This window comes from Aythya marila, assembly GCF_965140915.1.
Source record: "Aythya marila genome assembly, chromosome: 19".
NCBI lineage: Eukaryota > Metazoa > Chordata > Aves > Anseriformes > Anatidae > Aythya > Aythya marila.
Genome location: NC_139060.1, coordinates 8,332,060 through 8,349,953, shown reverse-complemented (window position 1 = coordinate 8,349,953; position 17,894 = coordinate 8,332,060). Strand labels below are relative to the sequence as shown.

Below are 17,894 nucleotides of genomic sequence, written 5' to 3'. Positions count from 1 at the left end.
GGGGTGAGGGGGCGGGGTTTCGGGCAGGGTAGGCTGCGGCGCGGGGGAAGGAGACGCTGCCCTTCCGCGGCCATGGCGCGCGGCGGCGGCGGGAACAGGGCGCGCAGGGGGGCAGCGCGCGGACACCCCCCCTCCTCCCCCCCCCCCCTTCGCGGTGAGTGGTGCGGCCCGGGCGGGAGGGGGCTGGGCAGGGCGGGAGGGGGCTGGGCCGTACCACTGCGCTGCCGGGGGGGGGAGGAGGGGGATGGGGTAAGGGGGCTGCTGCAGGGGGGTTTAAAGGGGTTTAAGGGGGTTTAGGGGGGTTGGGGCAGGGTTTGGGGGGGTGCTGTAGGGATGTAGGGGGTTTAAAGGGGTTTAAGGGGGTTTACAGGGGTTGGTGTAGGGTTTAAGGGGGGTGTTGCAGGGGTATGAGGGGGTTAAAGGGGTTTAAAGGGGGTGGTGTATGGGGTAGGGGGGTGGTGCAGTTTAAGGGGGTTTAAAGGGGTTTAAGGGGGGGTTAAAGGGCTTGGTGCAGGGTTTAGGGGGGTGCTGCAGGGGTGCAGGGGGTTTAAAGGAGTTTAAAGGGGGTGGTGTATGGGGTAAAGGGGCTGCTGCCTGGGTGCAGGGGGCTTAAGGGGGTTTAGGGGGGTTGATGTATGGGGTTAGGGGGCTGCTGCAGGGGTGCAGTGTTTTAGGGAGCTGCTGCAGTGGTTCAGGCAGCTCGGGGAGCCCTGCTTGCAGAGCCCCGGCACACTGCGGTGCTGCTATGGGGCATCCCATTGGGATCCCAGAGCCTCACGGGGTGTAGGGCATTGCTCAACGCTTCCACGTCCCCATAGGGTGCCCCTAGAAGCCGGGCTGAGCAGGGCTGTGCTCTCCCCAGGGGTGATTCCCTTGGCGTCTGGCTGCGTGCTGCCCCCGACCCATCAAGGATAGGAAGCCCCGGGCCTGATGCTGTCCCCAAAATCTCTTGCTCTTTGCTCACCTCCAGCCCAAACTTGCTGCGTTTCACCTTGTCCTGCGAGCCCGGCGCACGTGGCTGCTCCCTGTGGGTGCTGCTGCTGCGAGACCGCTGCCAAATGCGGGGCTGTGGGGTGCCAGGTTGCTGCGAGCGATGCGTGGGCTCTGGATTTATGGGATGGGTTCGTCTGCTCGGTGTGCGGAGACACTGGAGCCCCGTGGGCTGGAGCACGGCTCCGTGTCGCAGCAGAAGAGGCTCGCTGCGAAGCTGGGCTAGCAGGGAGAGCAGGGCCGAAGCGTTCAGAACTTTGTTTGGCGTTTAAAAGACGCCTCCCGCGTTGCGGTGCCTTCTTCTGGAGCTCTGTCCTTGACGTGAAGCGCGTCCCCGCTGCCCAGCAGAGCGCTGTGTAAACTCTGGCAGCTTTGAAGCCTCTCAGGGAAGCAGCTTTCGGTTGGGAGCTCGTGAGCGGAGCTTTGCTGCAGCCACAGAAATTGAGGGGCAGCAGGGTTTTATCTATTTATATATATTTTTTTTATACACGGGTTGACAAAAAGTCCCTCCGGCCGTGTGCAGCCAGTTCTGGGGCATGTGGAAATCTCTGGCACGGTTGCAGCTATTGAGTGCAAGGACAGCGCTGCTGCTTTAGAGCAGTTTGGGAATCTGCCCCTGAGCTTAGGAGAAGCAAGAATTGCTGCTGCTGGGGAGGAGATGCTTTAAATCTCCTGGCTCTAGCAGCGTTGCTGCAGCTCTGAGCAAGCTGGCGTGCTGTTTGCGAAGGGCAGCACGAGGAGGGGTGGGTTGTGTGTTCCCTCCACTGGCCTCATTTTTTCCCCTCGTCCTTCAGGAGGATTGCTGCACGAAGGCTGACCTCAGGGCGCTGAGCCCGATGGCGGAGGGAAGCTGCATTTCCCCGTGAGCTCGACCCACCGGTGCCCTTCCCACCTGTGGCTCCCGGAGGCGCTGAGGTCCTGGCTCAGCCATGGCATTCCGAAGGACCGAGGGCATGTCCATCATCCAGGCCTTGGCAATGACCGTGGCAGAGATCCCCGTGTTCGTTTACACGACGTTTGGGCAGGTACAGCGAGCAGGAAAGGCCTTCCTGGGTGGTTCCTTGGGTTTTCTCTCTGAGGGCTGTCTGCGGAGAAAGAAGAACCTGCGTTAGCTGAGTCTTTGCCGAGGCACGAGGGGGTGGTGCTGGGGGGAATGTGGCAGCTTGGAAAAGTTGCTGAGAGGCCCGGGGTGTGGGGATGGAGGTGGAATAGGGAGAGGAGGGCTTCCCGCATCCCTCTGTGACCTTTCCCGTTTTCAAAAGCACAAAAAAAAATAAAATATATATATTTTAAGATCATAAATATATTTCCTGCTTGTATTAACGCAACGCTTGGAGCAATACAGCTCAGATAAGACATCAGGGTTCTGGAGCTCAACTCGGGTATCTCAGAGCTCATCTGCTGTGGGGTGCATGCAAATCTTGCAGCGTGCTTTGATGAGAAGGATCTCCAGGTTTGATCCATGCTCTGCAGTTTCCCTGCTGTGAAGTTGTGTAGCAGACAACGGGAGCTGTGCTGTGGCTGGGAGGGGGAGCGCCGGGATAGGTTTCAGCTTACCTGATTTTTTTTACAACTGCTTAGAAGGAAAACAGGCGGCGGAATTGGTTCTTCATTGTTGCTCTTTCATATCTTTTGTGTTTAAAGTCTGTCTTCTCTCAGCTGCGGCTCTCCCCAGGCCTGCGTAAGGTGCTGTTCGCGACAGCTCTCGGGACGGTTGCGTTGGCTCTTGCAGCTCATCAGCTGAAGCGGCGCCGGCGTCGAAAGAAGCAGATTGCTCCAGACAAGTGTGGCTTCAAGCCCGGAGGCATCACGGTGCCCATCCTGCCGACCAGAAGGGTCTCGTCCGTGAAGAAAGGTTGGTCTTGTGAAAAGGGAGAGGCCCCCAAGCCCTGTAGCGAGGAGAACGTTGTTAAAAGAGCATCCAAAGAAAGAGAAAGGTTCCTGGCGAGTGGGTGGGGAGGAAAGCAAAACAATTAGCGCAGTGCCTTAATGAGGAGTGGGGTTACCGACCTGCAGCACCGTGCGGAGGGCACTGGAGGAACAGGAGAGACCCTGAGCTCGAAGACTTTGTGTGTGGGGAGGTTTTTTTATGTGCCCCAAGGCTTGTAGCTCCCATCCCCCTGCCCCAGGAGGAGCGTGGAGCTGTTTCGTCACCCTGCCCTGATGGTAACAGCCTGGGGCACGCCGTGACCTGGCTGCGTATTGATCGTGGCTGCTGCGTGCTGCCAGGGTGGAGGGCGGAGGGGAGGGTGGCTTTGGCCAAGCTTTGGGTCGGCAGCGTCCGTCCCACGCTGCTGGGGCTCCTGGATTTTGGGCAGCTTCACCTGCTCGGATGGATTTTGGGGTGTGATCGACCCAGCTCCTCGGCACAGCACTGGGGGAGTGTTTTGGTTGTAAAACACGGAAATCTGTGAGCGTGCTTCGTGATGGCCACGGGAGCAATGCTGGCAGTGGCTGTGTCCGTGCTCTGCCCAGCCCGGGGGAAGCTGGAGGAGTTTCTCCTCGCTGCTTTCTGTTTGTGCTCCCCTCCTGCCATCCACAGCAGTGAATGAATATTCAATCCTCAGCCTCAGGCCCCCGCTGATACCGGGTTTTTAATGTCTCAGAGCATGGAGGAGATCTGTGACTCATTCCTAGGTGTCGGATGCTGCTTTGCCTAGCTGCTGTCACACCTGACAGGGTGCTCTTCCCCTCCCTCTTCACAGCTGCAGTGAGACTGTTTTGCTTTTTACCAGGTTTTCCTGTGACTGCTGTAGTTTCTTACCTGGACCACGCTTTTTGTAGCTTGCAGGGACCTCACAGCCAACAGCTCTTGCTGTCTCCATCTCCTGCGTTCACAGGCCAGCACGGCTAAAACCCTGTTTTTTTGTGACCTTCCCACCCGCAGGGTACTCCAGCAAGAGAGTCCAGAGTCCCGGCAGCAAGAGCAATGACACGCTCAGCGGGATATCGTCCATCGAGCCCAGCAAACATTCCAGTTCCTCCCACAGCCTCGCCTCGGTAAGGGTCTGCCAGGTGGGCTGGGAGACGCGAGCACCCCTCTGTGTAATGAGCCCGTCGGGTTCTTGGGCTTGTGCTGGCTGAGGGACGATGCCAAAACCTTTGGAGCAGACGAGGTGGGGTGTAACTGGAGGGCAGGCTGTGATAAAACCGAGCAGCGATGGTCTGGAGGTGTCCGGGGCAGGCGTGCAGCTGAAATCGGAGCATCCCAAGGTCTCTCCGGTGTTTTCGGCCACTGAGGGGCCGGTGTGGGACGTGGCTGTGATTCCTCGGGGCTCTCCGTGCCCCCCTCAGGTGTGAGGCTGGGCTGTGGCTGGGTCCTGCAGCAACGGGGAGCTCGTTGGCTTCCCCCTGTGGTGGAGGTTTGGGCGGTCCAGCAGCCCTCCTGCCTCTATGCAGGCTGCTCACGGCTTGTTTGGCTCTTTGAACCAAGTGAACTGCCAAAACCAGGTATTTCTGGTAATGAAACAGTGCAGGGTGAGCACACAGCCTCCCAAGCACAGAATACAGGTAATTCAGGCTGTACCAAGCAGAAGCCCTCGCTGCTCGTATCCACTTTTCTTGACAGACCAGAGGCAGAAGCGCCGGGGAGTGTTTTTGCCCTCGAGGCCTGTTTTACATCCCCAGTGCTCAAAGCTCCTGCTGGAACAGCAGCTTCCTCCACCACAGCGTCCCACAAAACCCCCTCTTGGTGTCTAGTTAGCAGGAAGGGGGAAAAATCCCCCCTTGGAAGGCAGCTGTCGGGCAGCCAGCCCCCGCGCTATGCGGGCAGCGCTTGATTTTAGCGTGCTGGGAGGATTCAAGCAGCAGAAAGTTGCCAAAAAAAAAAAAAACAAAACAAAACCTGCGCTGGTCAAAGCGTGCCTCCAGCAGGCGGCAGTGCTGACACGGCGCTGGGCGTGCAGCCTGCCCCAGTATTCCCCTGGGGTTACTGGTTGCGATGGGAGGTGCAGACCCTGCTGTGTCCATTCCTGGCCTCCTTCCCTTTCGGGGACTCGCGTCCATTCACGCTCCCAGCCCACTGTGGGGAAGGAGAAGCTGCAGGGTTTGTGCTGCTGAGGGCTGGTGTGCTTCAGATAAGCTGCCTACGTTCCTTTTTCCGCTGCTGGTGATCGTATCCACGCAGAGAAAGCTGCTCCTGTACCCCCTTTACCGCGTGGGAAGGGAGCTGCTGCCACTTTGTCCTCGTTGCTTTTGTTATTTGATGGGAAAACGGCACAAAACAGCCTTCACACAGCTGCAGGCTCTCCCTGCTGCCCTGTTTGGCTTCCCGAGCGTTGTCACCTAGTAAATAAGTCAGCAGCAGCGAGTTACTGTTTGCAGGCCTGGATCTCAGCGTGATTTATTGCCCTGCCACGGAGATGAACTGACAGAGGCAGGGCAAGAGCTCATCCCCCAGCCACTTACTGTAGCTTCTCTAGCATCAGACTCCCATTTGGGCACCTTTCTCAAAGCTTTATGGAAAAATTATGAAATGCTGGTCACTGGCAGTGCCTGAGCCCAGCACTTCAGTGTCAGAGCTGAGAAGACATCGTGCACTAGGGTGAAATCTGAGAAAGCTGGCCACTTGCACCGCGGGTCTGGGTGCTCAGCCCTCCTGTGAGGAGGTTTGGTTACAAAGCAAACTGGAATTTCCCTTGGCCAAAGTCCTCAGCTGTATTTCTGCTGATAAACTGCTCCTTTTTCTTTTTTTTTTTTAATTTTTTTTTTTTTGTGGTTGCTACCCCAGCTTCCAATGTTATTCCGTGCAGAAGGCTGTGGAGCTTTCTCAGGTTGTCTCCTCCACCAGTGCTGTCCTGCTCAGCCTCCCAGTTGCACACCTCGCAGTTTCCAGAGGAAGCTTTGCTGTAAATTGGTGGGGAAAGTGTTTTTTTTGGTGCCGGGTGGGGAAGGGCAGCACTTCTCACCTTGCAGCTCTGGGCAGCTGGCAGCGTGGCGTGAAACGAGGTGGGAGGCGGGTGGTACCTGCTGATACCTTCCCCTTCCAAGGCAAGGGGTTTCACCTCTCCAAGGCAATCGGCATTTCAACGGGCGCTTGTTGCTCTGCTCCCTTCCCTCAGATGGTTGCAGTGAACTCTTCGAGTCCTACACCAGCAGCAGCAGGGACGTGGGAGGCCCAGGCAATGGGGGACGCCGGAGCCGGGGGTGATTCCAGTGCAGAGAGCCTCTACGTGCAAGGTAAACGAGCACGAGGGGAGCATCAGCGGGTCGGGGTTGGCACTGCAAGAACAAATACACAGCATGAAGTTACGCAGAGCATCGCCAGCATCGTGTGGCTGCACCTTTGTGCTCTCCAAGGCAGCTCTCTCCTGTCCTCTCCTTGATCCCAGCCACTCGGTAGTTACAAGAACTTAAAGGAACTTTTCTTTCTTCCCAGTGAACAATTTGCTTCCCAATTCCTACTCGCTGAGCGTCAGGTTCATCTGCTGTGGGGAACAGCACCTTGAAAATAACACAGAGGATATTTTAATGAGTTTGGGGATGTTCTTGTTAACTTCTACTGAAAATAAAACTGTCTTTTAGAGGGCAAGAAATAGGATGCATGGATTCTTTCTCCTGGGGAGAAGATTCCCTCTTCGCTGGGTTACCTGAGCGAGCAGGCTCTTGCTGCATGGCTTTGTACCTACGTGGCCTGAGGATCTGAGCTTGTTTGGTTGCATTGCCAGGCATGGAGCTGTTCGAGGAGGCCCTGCAGAAGTGGGAGCAGGCGCTGACCATCCGGCAGCGGGACAGCGCTAGCACGAGCACCCCCGTGCCCTGGGACGGCAAGAAACACCAGGACACCTTGTCTGAGAGCATCGCAGAGGTAGGTCCCTGCCTTTCCCTCTTGTGTTTGGCAGCTGGGGAACATGCTGGAAGGCCAGCCAGGCTGCTAGGAGGAGTCACTGCAGGGCAGTAGAAGAAGAGCAAAGCAAGGGCAGAGCTGGGTTAGACGATGTTTAAGAGCTGTCTATATTCTTGGCTTCCTTATGTAGCCTGAGTGGGCGAATTCTTAATTTTTCTTTTTTTTCTCTTTCTAATAAGTCTCTCCCCCTCATTCTTCAGCTTTCTGCCCACCTTCCAGATCATGTCAGTCACTGTCGTGCAAGTTCTCGAGCAGTAGAGGCTGCAGCAGGAAAAGGCTGCAACAAACACAGCACCTGAGAGGAGGGAAGAAGGAGCTTTTTGCCTGGCGCTGTTGTGCCTGTATCTCTTTAACGTGTTAAACGTGGAGATCGTGGTAGTCCCTAGGACTTCCTAGGGAGCTGAGCAGAAGCAGGACCAGCTGCTTGTGTTAATCACTAAAGCCAAGTGGTAACTTGGTGGGAGCCAGGTCCTGGTGTAGTCCGTGTATGGCCTTTTGTGGTGGATAACTTACCCGAATCAAATCTGGATTCTCTCCTTGCTGTCTCCTCCTGAACTGTCCTATGGTGTTTCTGCAACTGACTCAAACAGTCGATTCATTATCCAAATAGATTTTGTGCTTCTTGTTAATGCTTCTATCTACTGGGTGAGATACTCATGCAGACACAGGGGCATGAAGGCAAGATGCTGTGTAAGTCTTACTTTTCTCCTCCTTTTTGTCTATCCACTCATGCTTACAGCAAACTTTGCTTATGCCCAGCACTTTAACCCAAGGACTCTTACTCTGTTATCCAGTTCTGGGTACTCTGCTGTTTTCAACACGGCTTTTCTGATGCTGTTCCCTCTTGAAATTAGGCTAAAGTCACAAGTCAGGAGAATTAAGTGATCTATAAAGACACCTGTTTTCCTGGATGGCAGGTTAAAGTTCTTTCTTCCACTTTTTTTTTTTTTTTCTAATCAGGAAAATGAAATAGTGAAGCTAAAAATGCCGGAGGGTTTGAATTAGGCTGTCTAGCAGCTTTCCTTCCCTTGCGTTATTAGCTGTATCGTAGGATTAAGTTCTCATTCACCATTTAATCTGCAAACTGTAAATCCTATTTGACTGAAATTTCCTCCCGTGTTTGTGCTGTCCGTCTGTCCCTGCCAGCTGACTAATTAAGCGTGCCATTTATGTCTGTTCAAGGAGGAGTCCCAGAAAAGGGAGTTTGCAGAGAAGCTGGAGTCCCTCTTGCACCGAGCCTACCACCTCCAGGAAGAGTTTGGGTCTTCACTTCCCTCGGACAGCATGCTGCTGGATCTGGGTGAGCCGGCAGCTTCCTTTCCATGCTTTTGTCTCTTTCCATCAGCCAGGCGATGAAGTGGTGACAGCGCTTTTTGGGGGGTGGGTGGCTGGAAGAGAAAGCACAGTGGCTCTGAGGACTGGTGGTCTGTAACCTCCAACACATGCAGCTCCTTTCCCACCTCCAGAGAAGACCTTAATGCTGCCGCTGGCGGACGGGTCGTTACGGCTTCGGACGGACGATGAGGACAGCTCCATTTCCGAGGACTCCTTCTTCTCCGCAGCAGAGGTGACTTCAGTTTCAGTGGTGCATAGCAGGTCAACTGCTTGGAGGGGAGCCACAAAGACAGCAGGGTTAAACACATCTTAGTAGAAGAAGATGATAAAACATGCCACAAACAGCTAGGAAAATACTGTAAATCTAATGTAACGTGGCTTGGTTGGGTAATTTTAGGGGATATTGAGCTGTCAGAGCTGAGGCAGCTTTGAAACTGGTGGAAAAAGAATTATCTCTGCATGAAATAATTGGCACTAACAAAAGTTTCCCAGCTGACGGAGGTACATTGTGCTTGTTTGCAGTCTCTGGGTATTTGCAGGTAGCAGAGATCACTTTTTTTTCTTTTCTCATGTCTCTTGCCACCTTTACAGCTCTTTGACTCCCTTCACTTTGAGGAGATACCCTTCCATCTCTCGAAGCCAGTGGCAGCCTATGAAGAAGCTCTGCAGCTGGTGAAAGAAGGGAAGGTTGCGTGCCGGACGCTGAGGTGAGTGCCACCTGGAGTCAGGGGTCGTGGTGTCACGGCCCCTTTGATTGTGACCGTCTCATTTGCTTTTGAGCAGCCCTATAACCAGAATAACCCTTTGGGGCAGGAAGCTTTTAGTATTTTTCCTGCTTGTTTGGACTTCTAACAGCCATAGTAGGGGTGCTGTGGTCCTCCAAGGAGCTGTACAAAGGGAACGCAGTTGTTACTTCCTCCTAGGCAGAGGCTGGGATATTTTTTTAGAGGAGCATTTTTGTTAGGATCACGGATGCCAGGAGAAGTGACATTTATGCAGTCCTTCCCCTTTCCTTCCAGGACAGAGCTCCTCGGCTGCTACAATGACCAGGATTTCCTTGCCAAGCTGCACTGCGTCAGGCAGGCCTTCCAGGTGAGGATGTCTCAGTGAGTGGGTTGGGGCTGGCCTTCCTCGTGGCTCCTGCACTCCCACGGCATGTTTCTGGCAGCGTGTTCTCCTGAATTCAAGCAGGAACGAAATCTTTGCCCCTCTAGAGCAAGTAAAAGCTGAAACAGCTCAAGCTCCCCTTGCTTAACTTTCGTAATCCTGTCTTGATCTGGGGGGGAAGAGCATCCCCTGGCCCCTGTGGCCAGCTTTGGTGGTGTTTACCTGGCCATGTTGCTGCTTTAGTTCTGGGAAGTGAGCGTTTGGGAAGTCCAGAGCTGCCCAGAAGCTGCCACTGCCGCTCACGGAGCCTTCTGTTCCCTTTGCAGGAGCTGCTGGAGGATGAAAGCAATCAGCTGTTTTTTGGGGAGGTTGGGAAGCAAATGGTGATAGGACTGATGACAAAGGCTGAAAAGGTAGGGAGCTTGGTATTGTTTCAGTTGTGTCTTGTGAACGCGTGGATGCTCACTGCTCCATCCCAGCCCACAATTTGCCTCGTGTGTTGCAAGGAGAAAGCTTCATCTGTGTGCTGGTGGTCATTGGGAGAAACAAAATGCCTGTTTTTAGCGTCGTTTAACCAAATTCTGTTGAAAGAGGCTCTCTGCAGCGCCTGAACACAGTTTGACACTCGTGTTATAGAGAGAGCAGAGGTTACAGAATGCACCAGAGGAATCAGAACGCACCATCAAGAAACACAGGAAAGGGAAATGATAACGAAACCTTTGCCATCAACCACATACCCCTGCTCAGCTCACTGCCTTAGCCACTGGTTATCCCCTAAAAAGGGAGAGTCACTTCCCAGGCTCTTCCTGGACTTGGTTTGAGTACGGGTGTCTCTACCCTAAGTGTTTTAAGTCCCAGCCTGGGGCATCTCTGCCTCCCAGAAATAAACCTCTTCCTGCACAAAGCACATAGGTGTTGCACGTGTTGATGTTTTAGCTCAAAATAGTGCTCAGCCTTTGGGGTAACGTGCCCGCAGCTGCTTTACCTTCTGAAGTGTTTTGTTTCTCTGTTCTTCCAGAATCCCAAAGCTTTTCTGGAAAGCTACGAGGAGATGCTGCACTACGCGCTGAAGCCAGAGACCTGGCCAACCACCCAGCAGGAGCTGGAGGGAAGAGGGGTCGGTAAAGGCTTTCTCTCTAAAAGTTAGAGACGAGCTGGAGAAGGATGGCTGTGGGGGAACAGCCCGGGACTGAAAGAACTGCTGAAAATGGGATTATTTTGGAAGCGTATGTTATGAGGGAGGGCAAGGGGAAAACTGTTCAGTCCCATGTTGGTGGCAAAACTCAGCTCATTATGTTTTGTTACTTCAAAGTTGCTTTTTTTTTTTTAAAGCCCGTTTCCTTCCGACACTGTTCCGCTCTCTGACAGGTGGTGTGCATGAGCTTCTTTGATATCGTGCTGGACTTTATCCTCATGGATGCTTTCGAGGACCTGGAGAATCCGCCCTCCTCCGTGCTGGCTGTGCTGCGCAACCGCTGGCTGTCGGACAGCTTTAAGGAGACGGTGAGTTACCTGCTGCGAGCTCAGGCTCGGGAAAAGCTGGCTTTGCTGAGCTGCATCTTCTCTCTGGAAATGCCACGTGAAACTCTAAGCAACAGCCTTCTGGCACACGTAAATTGTTTAGAAGAAAGCTTGCCTTCTTTTGAAGGCACCTGGCTGCTGCCGATAACCCGCTGTCTGCAGCGGCTGCTAGCAGTGATGGTGTGGAGATGTTAAAGGATGACAGCGGAAACGATGAGTAAGGACGGGAGGATCAAAACGTAGGGAGAGACGTGGGTGATGTCTGCTTCCAGCTGCTCAGTCCTTCTGGGGGCACCTCCGCAGACGCTGAGGCTCAAATAGCAGCGCTTTCCTCTGGTCCTGGCCACCAACTGTGGATGTAGGACATGAGTTTTGTAGACAGGAGATGGCTGGGAGGCACCTTCCACCAGCTGTCTGCGTTCTGGGGCATTTGGCAGCTGTGCCAGATCGTGTTAGCAGTCCTCAAAAACACTTCTGCTTGTCTGCAGTGGACAAATCGCCCTCCAGTTCACGCAGATTTTCTAACTCACTTCAGAGTTGTTGGCACAAGAGGGCCTGCTTTGGGATTTTGGGGATGTGTTGGTAAACTGGTTTCTTCTGGGAAGTAATCCCAGCGAGTGATGGCCTCTCTCTCTCTCTTAATTGTAGGCCCTGGCAACTGCCTGTTGGTCGGTTCTGAAAGCAAAAAGAAGGCTTCTGATGGTAAGCCAAATGGATTAAAAGGGAAAGAATCTGAAACATTTGAAGCTGAAAAGCTATCACCTAGATCTTGATGAAATACAAAATTTTAGAGGTATAAGAATGAACTGAGCTGCATCCCCTCTGATGCTTTGGGGTCCCGCTGTTATTTCTTTGCTCTGGTGCAATGCCGGTGTTTTACTGCTCTGAGTTTATTCTCACGCATCATTAATGTGAGGATTTAAAAGCCAGTGTTCCCGGCCATCAGGCACCCTTTATCTTCATTTTTCTCCTGAAAGAGTAGTTCAGAAACATGCAGATAGAAAGCTCCGGTCCTCCTTCACGGACCCTGGACCAGCTCTGCAGGCAGAGCTGTTCTTAGGCAGCTCTTTAGTTACCAAAGCCCAGCGCTTCTTGGCACAGAAACCTGTAGTTAACACGGAATAAGCTGCTGATTCTGCCTGAGAACTGATTCCTCCCCTCCTTGTGACAGGTACCAGATGGCTTTATCTCTCATTTCTACTCCGTATCGGAGCATGTCAGCCCTGTCCTAGCCTTCGGTTTTCTGGGGCCCAAGCAGCAGCTCTCTGAAGTCTGTGGTTTTTTCAAGGTAAGGTGGCTTTTCTGGACCTGGGCTGTGGGGGAGGCCTGCAGGCTCTCGGCTTCAAGCTGCAGCTGTGTGCTTTTGGCGGCTGGCTTTGACTGACGTGGCATTAAGAAACTTGGCTCGGTACAAAAGCCTTCTAAAAAAACTCGCTGCTTTTTGAGATGCAGATCACTGAATGCAGATTGACAGACCTCCCAACGCGATTTGCCATGACTGATAGCAAGAAGATGTGTGAGAAGATCCATTTTATAAAATATAAATTGATAAATCACTATGGGAAGAGATTAAGGGTGCATATGCATATGTTGAGAGAGTGCATTGCCCAAGTACACGGTGCTGTAAGGGTTCCATACTCGGTCTTAAAGCCTGTGGGTAAAACCATCAGGGGCTGATGCTGCATTCATTAAACGTTTGCACGGATATTGCCATGGACATCAGCACTCAAAATTTCAGGAGCTCTGCTGTCCTGTTCCAGAGGCAAAGGGGAGATAGCCACAAAAGTAATACCCACCCTGAGGCAGATCTGCTTGGATGCAGACACAAAATTCCTTCCGGGGCTCTCTGCTTGCTGCCGTCCGGGCAGGTGCTGCTGGCAGGACCTTACCGTAAAGCCTCCCTCTTCTCTTTGCAGCACCAGATAGTGCAGTACCTGAAGGACATGTTTGATTTCGACAACGTGAGGTACACGACGGTGCAGCTGCTGGCAGAAGACATCTTGCAGCTGTCGCGGCGGCGCAGCGAGATCCTCCTGGGGTATCTGGGCACCGAGAGCGCCCCCGAGATGAACGGCACACTTCCCGGCGAAAACGAGCCTCTGAAGGAGCTCATCTGATGTCAGGCAGGAGGAAAACGGTTTTGGACAAGGACTCTTTTCCTCCCGGAGTTGGATAAAACGACCTGCAGTGTTCAGTGGTGGCCACGGGACTATCTCAACACGCAGCAACCTGGTGGGACCTTCTGCTTTCTGTAGCCAGTACTGTTTGCTGGGATGGATCCAGGACCACTTGCCAGCTTATGGTTTGAATTTCTTCTTTGTTCCACCCTCCTTTTTATTATTATTTTTAATGTGTCATAACCCACGAACTGTCTGGGCTGAGATTTTTGCCCAAATATCACAAAAAGGGCAACGTACGTACCTGTGCTGCCTGCGTGTTACCTGGCAGATAGCTGATCCCTGCTGTTCGTGACTGTGTGGGGTGCAGGAACATCACTGGTAAATTTTCCACTTGACCCGTAGCTTCTCAAGGTTTCTTCTGCTTTGGGATTTTTATTATCACTATTTCTCTGCTGTATTTCCACTGACATTACTGCTGATTTTACTTTACATATTTTAGCACATGCAATGTGACAAGCAAGGATTTTTTTTTTTTATTTTTATTTTTTCCCAGGGAGGAAGAAATAGTTCTGTAAAGCACTGAAGTAAAATGCAGACCTTTGTAAGCAGTCTGAAGCTCCGAGGAAGTGGGTCTGTTCCCTCTGTGTGGCTGTTCACGGGCCAGGTGACTCGCTCTGTGCTGCGGTCATCTTCCCTTAGGAGACTGCTGAGGTCTACGTTTGCCCTTAAGGCAAGCTGGCAGGAGGAGGGGGAGGATTTGCATCCTGCCCGTGTGTGCACAAGGTCTCTAACATCCCTCCAAGTGCCTTGCCGTATTTCAGAATTCGCCAGTAGTTTTCACTGGGTAGGAGGTGCAGGGTGTGAAGTGCACGAGCAGAGGGAACTGGTGTAGAAGTGGTGCTCTGTGGTGCTCCTTCCTATTACGCACAAGGCAGACGTGTACAGCTGGACGGGATGTACAGGAGATGCTGTGCAGGTAGCTGGGGAACTGGGATCAAGCTGCTAGAGAGGTAAAACTCTTTTATTTATTGTGTTTATCCTGAGAAACATAACACAGTTTTGGTGATATAGCAAATGCATGTGCACCTATGTCCTCGTAGTGCTGAGATGGGCTCTTCTCACGCCGTGTGATGCTGAGGTGCAGCTGGCTCCTGAAGTCTCTGCCCGCTTTGGACCGTGTGCTGAAGTGGATACCGGCAGCATTTGAGTGTGGACTTGGAAGCCCTGGCTTTTGTGCAAGGCTTGCAGAGATTTTCCGAGTCCTCTGTGATTGTAACGCCTCAGAGGCTGCGCCCTCGGCCTTCGTGTCCTTTCTCTTGTTTTAGCCCACACGAGGCTCCAAAGCCCAGGCTCAGAACGAGGAGGTGTTCAGGAAGAAAATGGGGACTTGCACAAAAACATGGGCCATGCTGGTTTTCTCCAGATTGACTTATCCCTTGTGCTGTCCCAGATAGAAAGCACAAATCTTGCCCAGCCCTATCTTTGCAAGGGACAAAAAAAAAAAAAAAAAAAAAAGTAAGAACCTGGTGTTTCCATAGGAGTGGAAAAATCAGTGCACGGATTCGGAGAATAGTTTTCTTCTTCCTTCCTCTTCGGATGCCTAACGTGGATTCCGCTGGTAAAAGCGGGAAGGAAGCAAGCAGGGAAAGAGTAAACAAGAGGATGTAAAAGGAGTAAATAATGCTCCTGGGATGCTTGCGAGAGGGCAGGCGCACAGCACATACCAGCTGTTCTGTAAGCACATCCGACCAATGTGTCTTTTATGCTGACGACAAGGTTTAATGCAATAAACAAGGCGATGTGGAGGCAGAAGTGAGGAGCAGCTGAGCTGAGCGAGGCTGCGTGAAATAAATTGTTATGGGAAGGATTTAAGAGAGCAACTGGAACTAGGAAAGGTCTCTGAGGTGTCTGGCTTCTGGCAGCATGTAGTGAGAGAGGAAACGGAGGATGTTGTGTACGCGTGGCACACCTGTTCTGTGTAAACTGTGATGTGAAAGTATGCTCAATTCTGGAAGCAAGTTGCTTTGCCAAAAGTATTTCATAGCGCTCTGTGCTCTCGTATGGCGGGTTTATTAGGAAGAGAAACTTCAGCAGCTTTGTACAGTGGTTAAAAAGATGCTAAAATGTGAAGATTGATGTAACAAGGTGGGGTGTAATTCTAAACAATCAGTGCTGTTCACTTCAGAGTTTTAGTGTTGTTTTATGTGTATTTATTTAGTGCTTTGGGTGTCTTGGTGCTTGGGGCCGCCTGCCCTCTGTGTACGACGAGGGTGGTGATGGCTGCCCCCGGTCTTTTTGCATCCTCACAGGAGAGGACACTGCAACAGGGTCCTCGTGAAGCAAATGCTAACGTGCATTGTAGCTTTTTAAATTAAAACTGTAAATTCCTAATCAATGACATGGAAGACAGTTGTACTGCAGTTTTATTCTTTCCCTCAGCCCTTATTCCACGTGGGCTGTACGGCCCTTCCAGTGAAGGTAAAGGTGGATGTTCCCCAAGGACATCTGCAGCTTCTTGTAGCCCCTTCCACCCGCCGTGACTGACTTGTTCCTGCACAAGCCACGGATGTCTGCGGAGACGAACTGACTTGCTATTTCCTGGGGACAAGGTTAAACTTCTCTGCGCTGCCCATTCCTGTTCCATTACTGCGCTTTCTCCCTCCCCAATCCTGCTGTGACTTGAGAGGAAAAGCAAAAGGAAGATGCTTGCAGCCTCTAGAAGGGATCATTGAGATCAGTGGGTTCAGAGGAGGTATTCCTGCGCCAGCAGCTCTCTGACCTTAGAGGCATTGGTCTGTCTCCGGCTGCATTCAGCTCCTTTTGGATGTGAACCTGAGCAGGGGTTTGGGCTGCTCCCACTCATCTCTTCCAGAGCCGTGCTTGGCTGAAAGTGGCAACCAACTCATCTGCTTTGCAGGGCAGAGTAAAAGGCTAGGACTCAGCAACTGTTTCCCCTCCAGCTTAGTGAGGGGACACTTGAAAATCTTTTTTTCCCTCACATTTTGTGCTTAACAAAAGAGGTGCTTGAGTATTAGCAGCAGATGAGATGTATTTGGCTAGATCTCAAGAGACAAGATATTTGCCGCTTTTGTAATGAGCCCTTATTCTCAAGGGGTTAAATCCTGCTGGGCTGCCACTTGTGAGATTTTAACACTGATGGGGATTTGAGATGGCTTACCAGCTACGAAATAAAACCCTTCACTAGTTTCTGATGCTTAAACAGAACTTCAAATATGCATGACTTTCATTTTTTATGTGGAGGTTGCTGTAATGAGCTTCAGTAGTGGTTGAAGTACATACTGGGTACTTTAGTATGTATGCAGAGACTACGCCACGTGGCTCTAGGAGGGTCTCTATAATCTTTAAAGCCAAAATATATTAATAAAAAAAGTATATATGAGGAAAAGTCTGCCTTCTTGTATCTACAAGACCAGCGTGGCTTTGAAAAGCACGACTTGTGCTGTCTTATACAAGGATGTGGGAAAGTAGGATTTTATTTACCCCTCCTCGGTTGAACATTCCTCTGCCACATCAAACTAATGAATGTAAACTTGTGCCTATTTTTTTGTTCTTGATCTCCTAAGGGTGTACAAATCGATTTGTGTTTTGCTTCTTTCTTCATCTTTGCAGCTATTTTATTTTTTACCTCTAACCTTAGGATGTGGGCATTACAAGCAAAATAAAACTTTCCTTCACGACCGTGGGTTTTGTTTTTGAACTTCCTGGTGAAATGTGCTAGCAACTTGGTATTTGGTTTCCAATACAGGTTGCAGCTGTGGTGACATCTCTCATGCTAGAGTCATGGTGTAAAGCAAGGCTCCTTTGTCCTAGGGTCAAAATTCTAAACTTACAGCAAGTAAATTTGAAGGGTTTTGTTGGTATGAGGAGTCTTCCTGGTTCTGCAGCAGACAAGTCCTGAGAATAAGCAAGCTATAAACTAAACAAGACAACTCATTGCACTTTGAGCAGTGGTTGAAAACTCTGGGGTTTTACTCTTTCATATTTTTTTCCCTTGGTGGTTTGACTGTGTTCGGGTGTGGGGTGGGTAGGCTAGCTGGCTGCAATTAACTGATAACAGAAATCCCAGTAAGGAACAGAATTATTAAACATTGTCCTCATTCTTATAGTATACTCACCAGCCTCCCAAACTATGTGAAATAAACACAGAGTAAAGACTGGGCTGATATCAGAGATGCCTATCTGCTGAGCCATGCAGGAAACGCATCTTACTCTTCTGAAACAATTACAGTATGTAAATACTTTCCTTTTCAAACGATACAGAAACCAGATTGAATCAGATTATGTTGTTTGCTTCCACAGTGATTAAAATTTCATCCATAGGTTTAAAATAATAAAAAAAAAAAGCTTCAGTTAGCGTTAATGCAAACCTGTCATGAACTGTGATATATGCAAATAAGATGTGCATGAATAGGAAAATTTTTGTCTCGTGCCCCACCCAGAACATTAGTTGAAAGAGTTAAAAAGGAGTTTATCTTGGTTTCCATGGTGTCAGACTGTATACTCATTACATCTCCAGAGCAGCTTTCAGCTTTCTTATGCTGAAGGAGCAGAGCAAAGGCTGCTCCGTGTATTGACACTTTCTTCTTATCTTCAGGAAGGAGTGGGTGAATATAGCAATGAAGCCCACAATTTTCAGTGCTTGTCATGGTACATAGATCAAATGTAATCCACTCTGCCAGCATAACTCTATATTCAACAGCTCAGGAAGGAGGAGACTTACTTAACTTGAATAATGAAAGCAGTAAATCACTCATGCTACCTTATATCACTCTTCTGAAGTGAACTGAACCTCCGCAGTAAATATTTTCTCTTTCCCAATAGAAAGACTTCAATGCTATTTTCCTTGAAATGCCAAGAAGAGCGTCAATTTTGGAAAGGCTTTTAAGTTAACTGGACATAATTGTAATTACCACCTGAAAACTGGTGGATTACGGCTGCGAGAAAAGGTGTGCTTT

At 51.0% G+C, this 17,894-nt stretch overlaps 1 protein-coding gene across 2 annotated transcripts; it reads left to right on the top strand.

Moving 5' to 3' along the window:
• The first annotated feature begins 1,774 nt into the window (after window positions 1–1,774).
• Window positions 1,775–17,359, top strand: MIGA2 (mitoguardin 2). Of its 2 annotated transcripts, none has more exons than XM_082775613.1 (15): window positions 1,775–2,015; window positions 2,650–2,845; window positions 3,878–3,990; window positions 6,051–6,168; window positions 6,657–6,796; window positions 8,018–8,135; window positions 8,302–8,402; window positions 8,762–8,877; window positions 9,190–9,262; window positions 9,604–9,690; window positions 10,296–10,394; window positions 10,646–10,780; window positions 11,447–11,500; window positions 11,970–12,086; window positions 12,715–17,359. In XM_082775613.1, the coding sequence occupies exons 1-15, from the start codon at window positions 1,920–1,922 to the stop codon at window positions 12,913–12,915; spliced, it is 1,764 nt and encodes a 587-aa protein (XP_082631739.1). In that variant the 5' UTR covers window positions 1,775–1,919; the 3' UTR covers window positions 12,916–17,359. The 2 variants fall into 2 exon arrangements, with proteins under 2 accessions (XP_082631739.1, XP_082631738.1); XM_082775612.1 differs by having other exon boundaries at window positions 1,776–2,015; window positions 2,635–2,845.
• The last annotated feature ends 535 nt before the right edge of the window (window positions 17,360–17,894 follow it).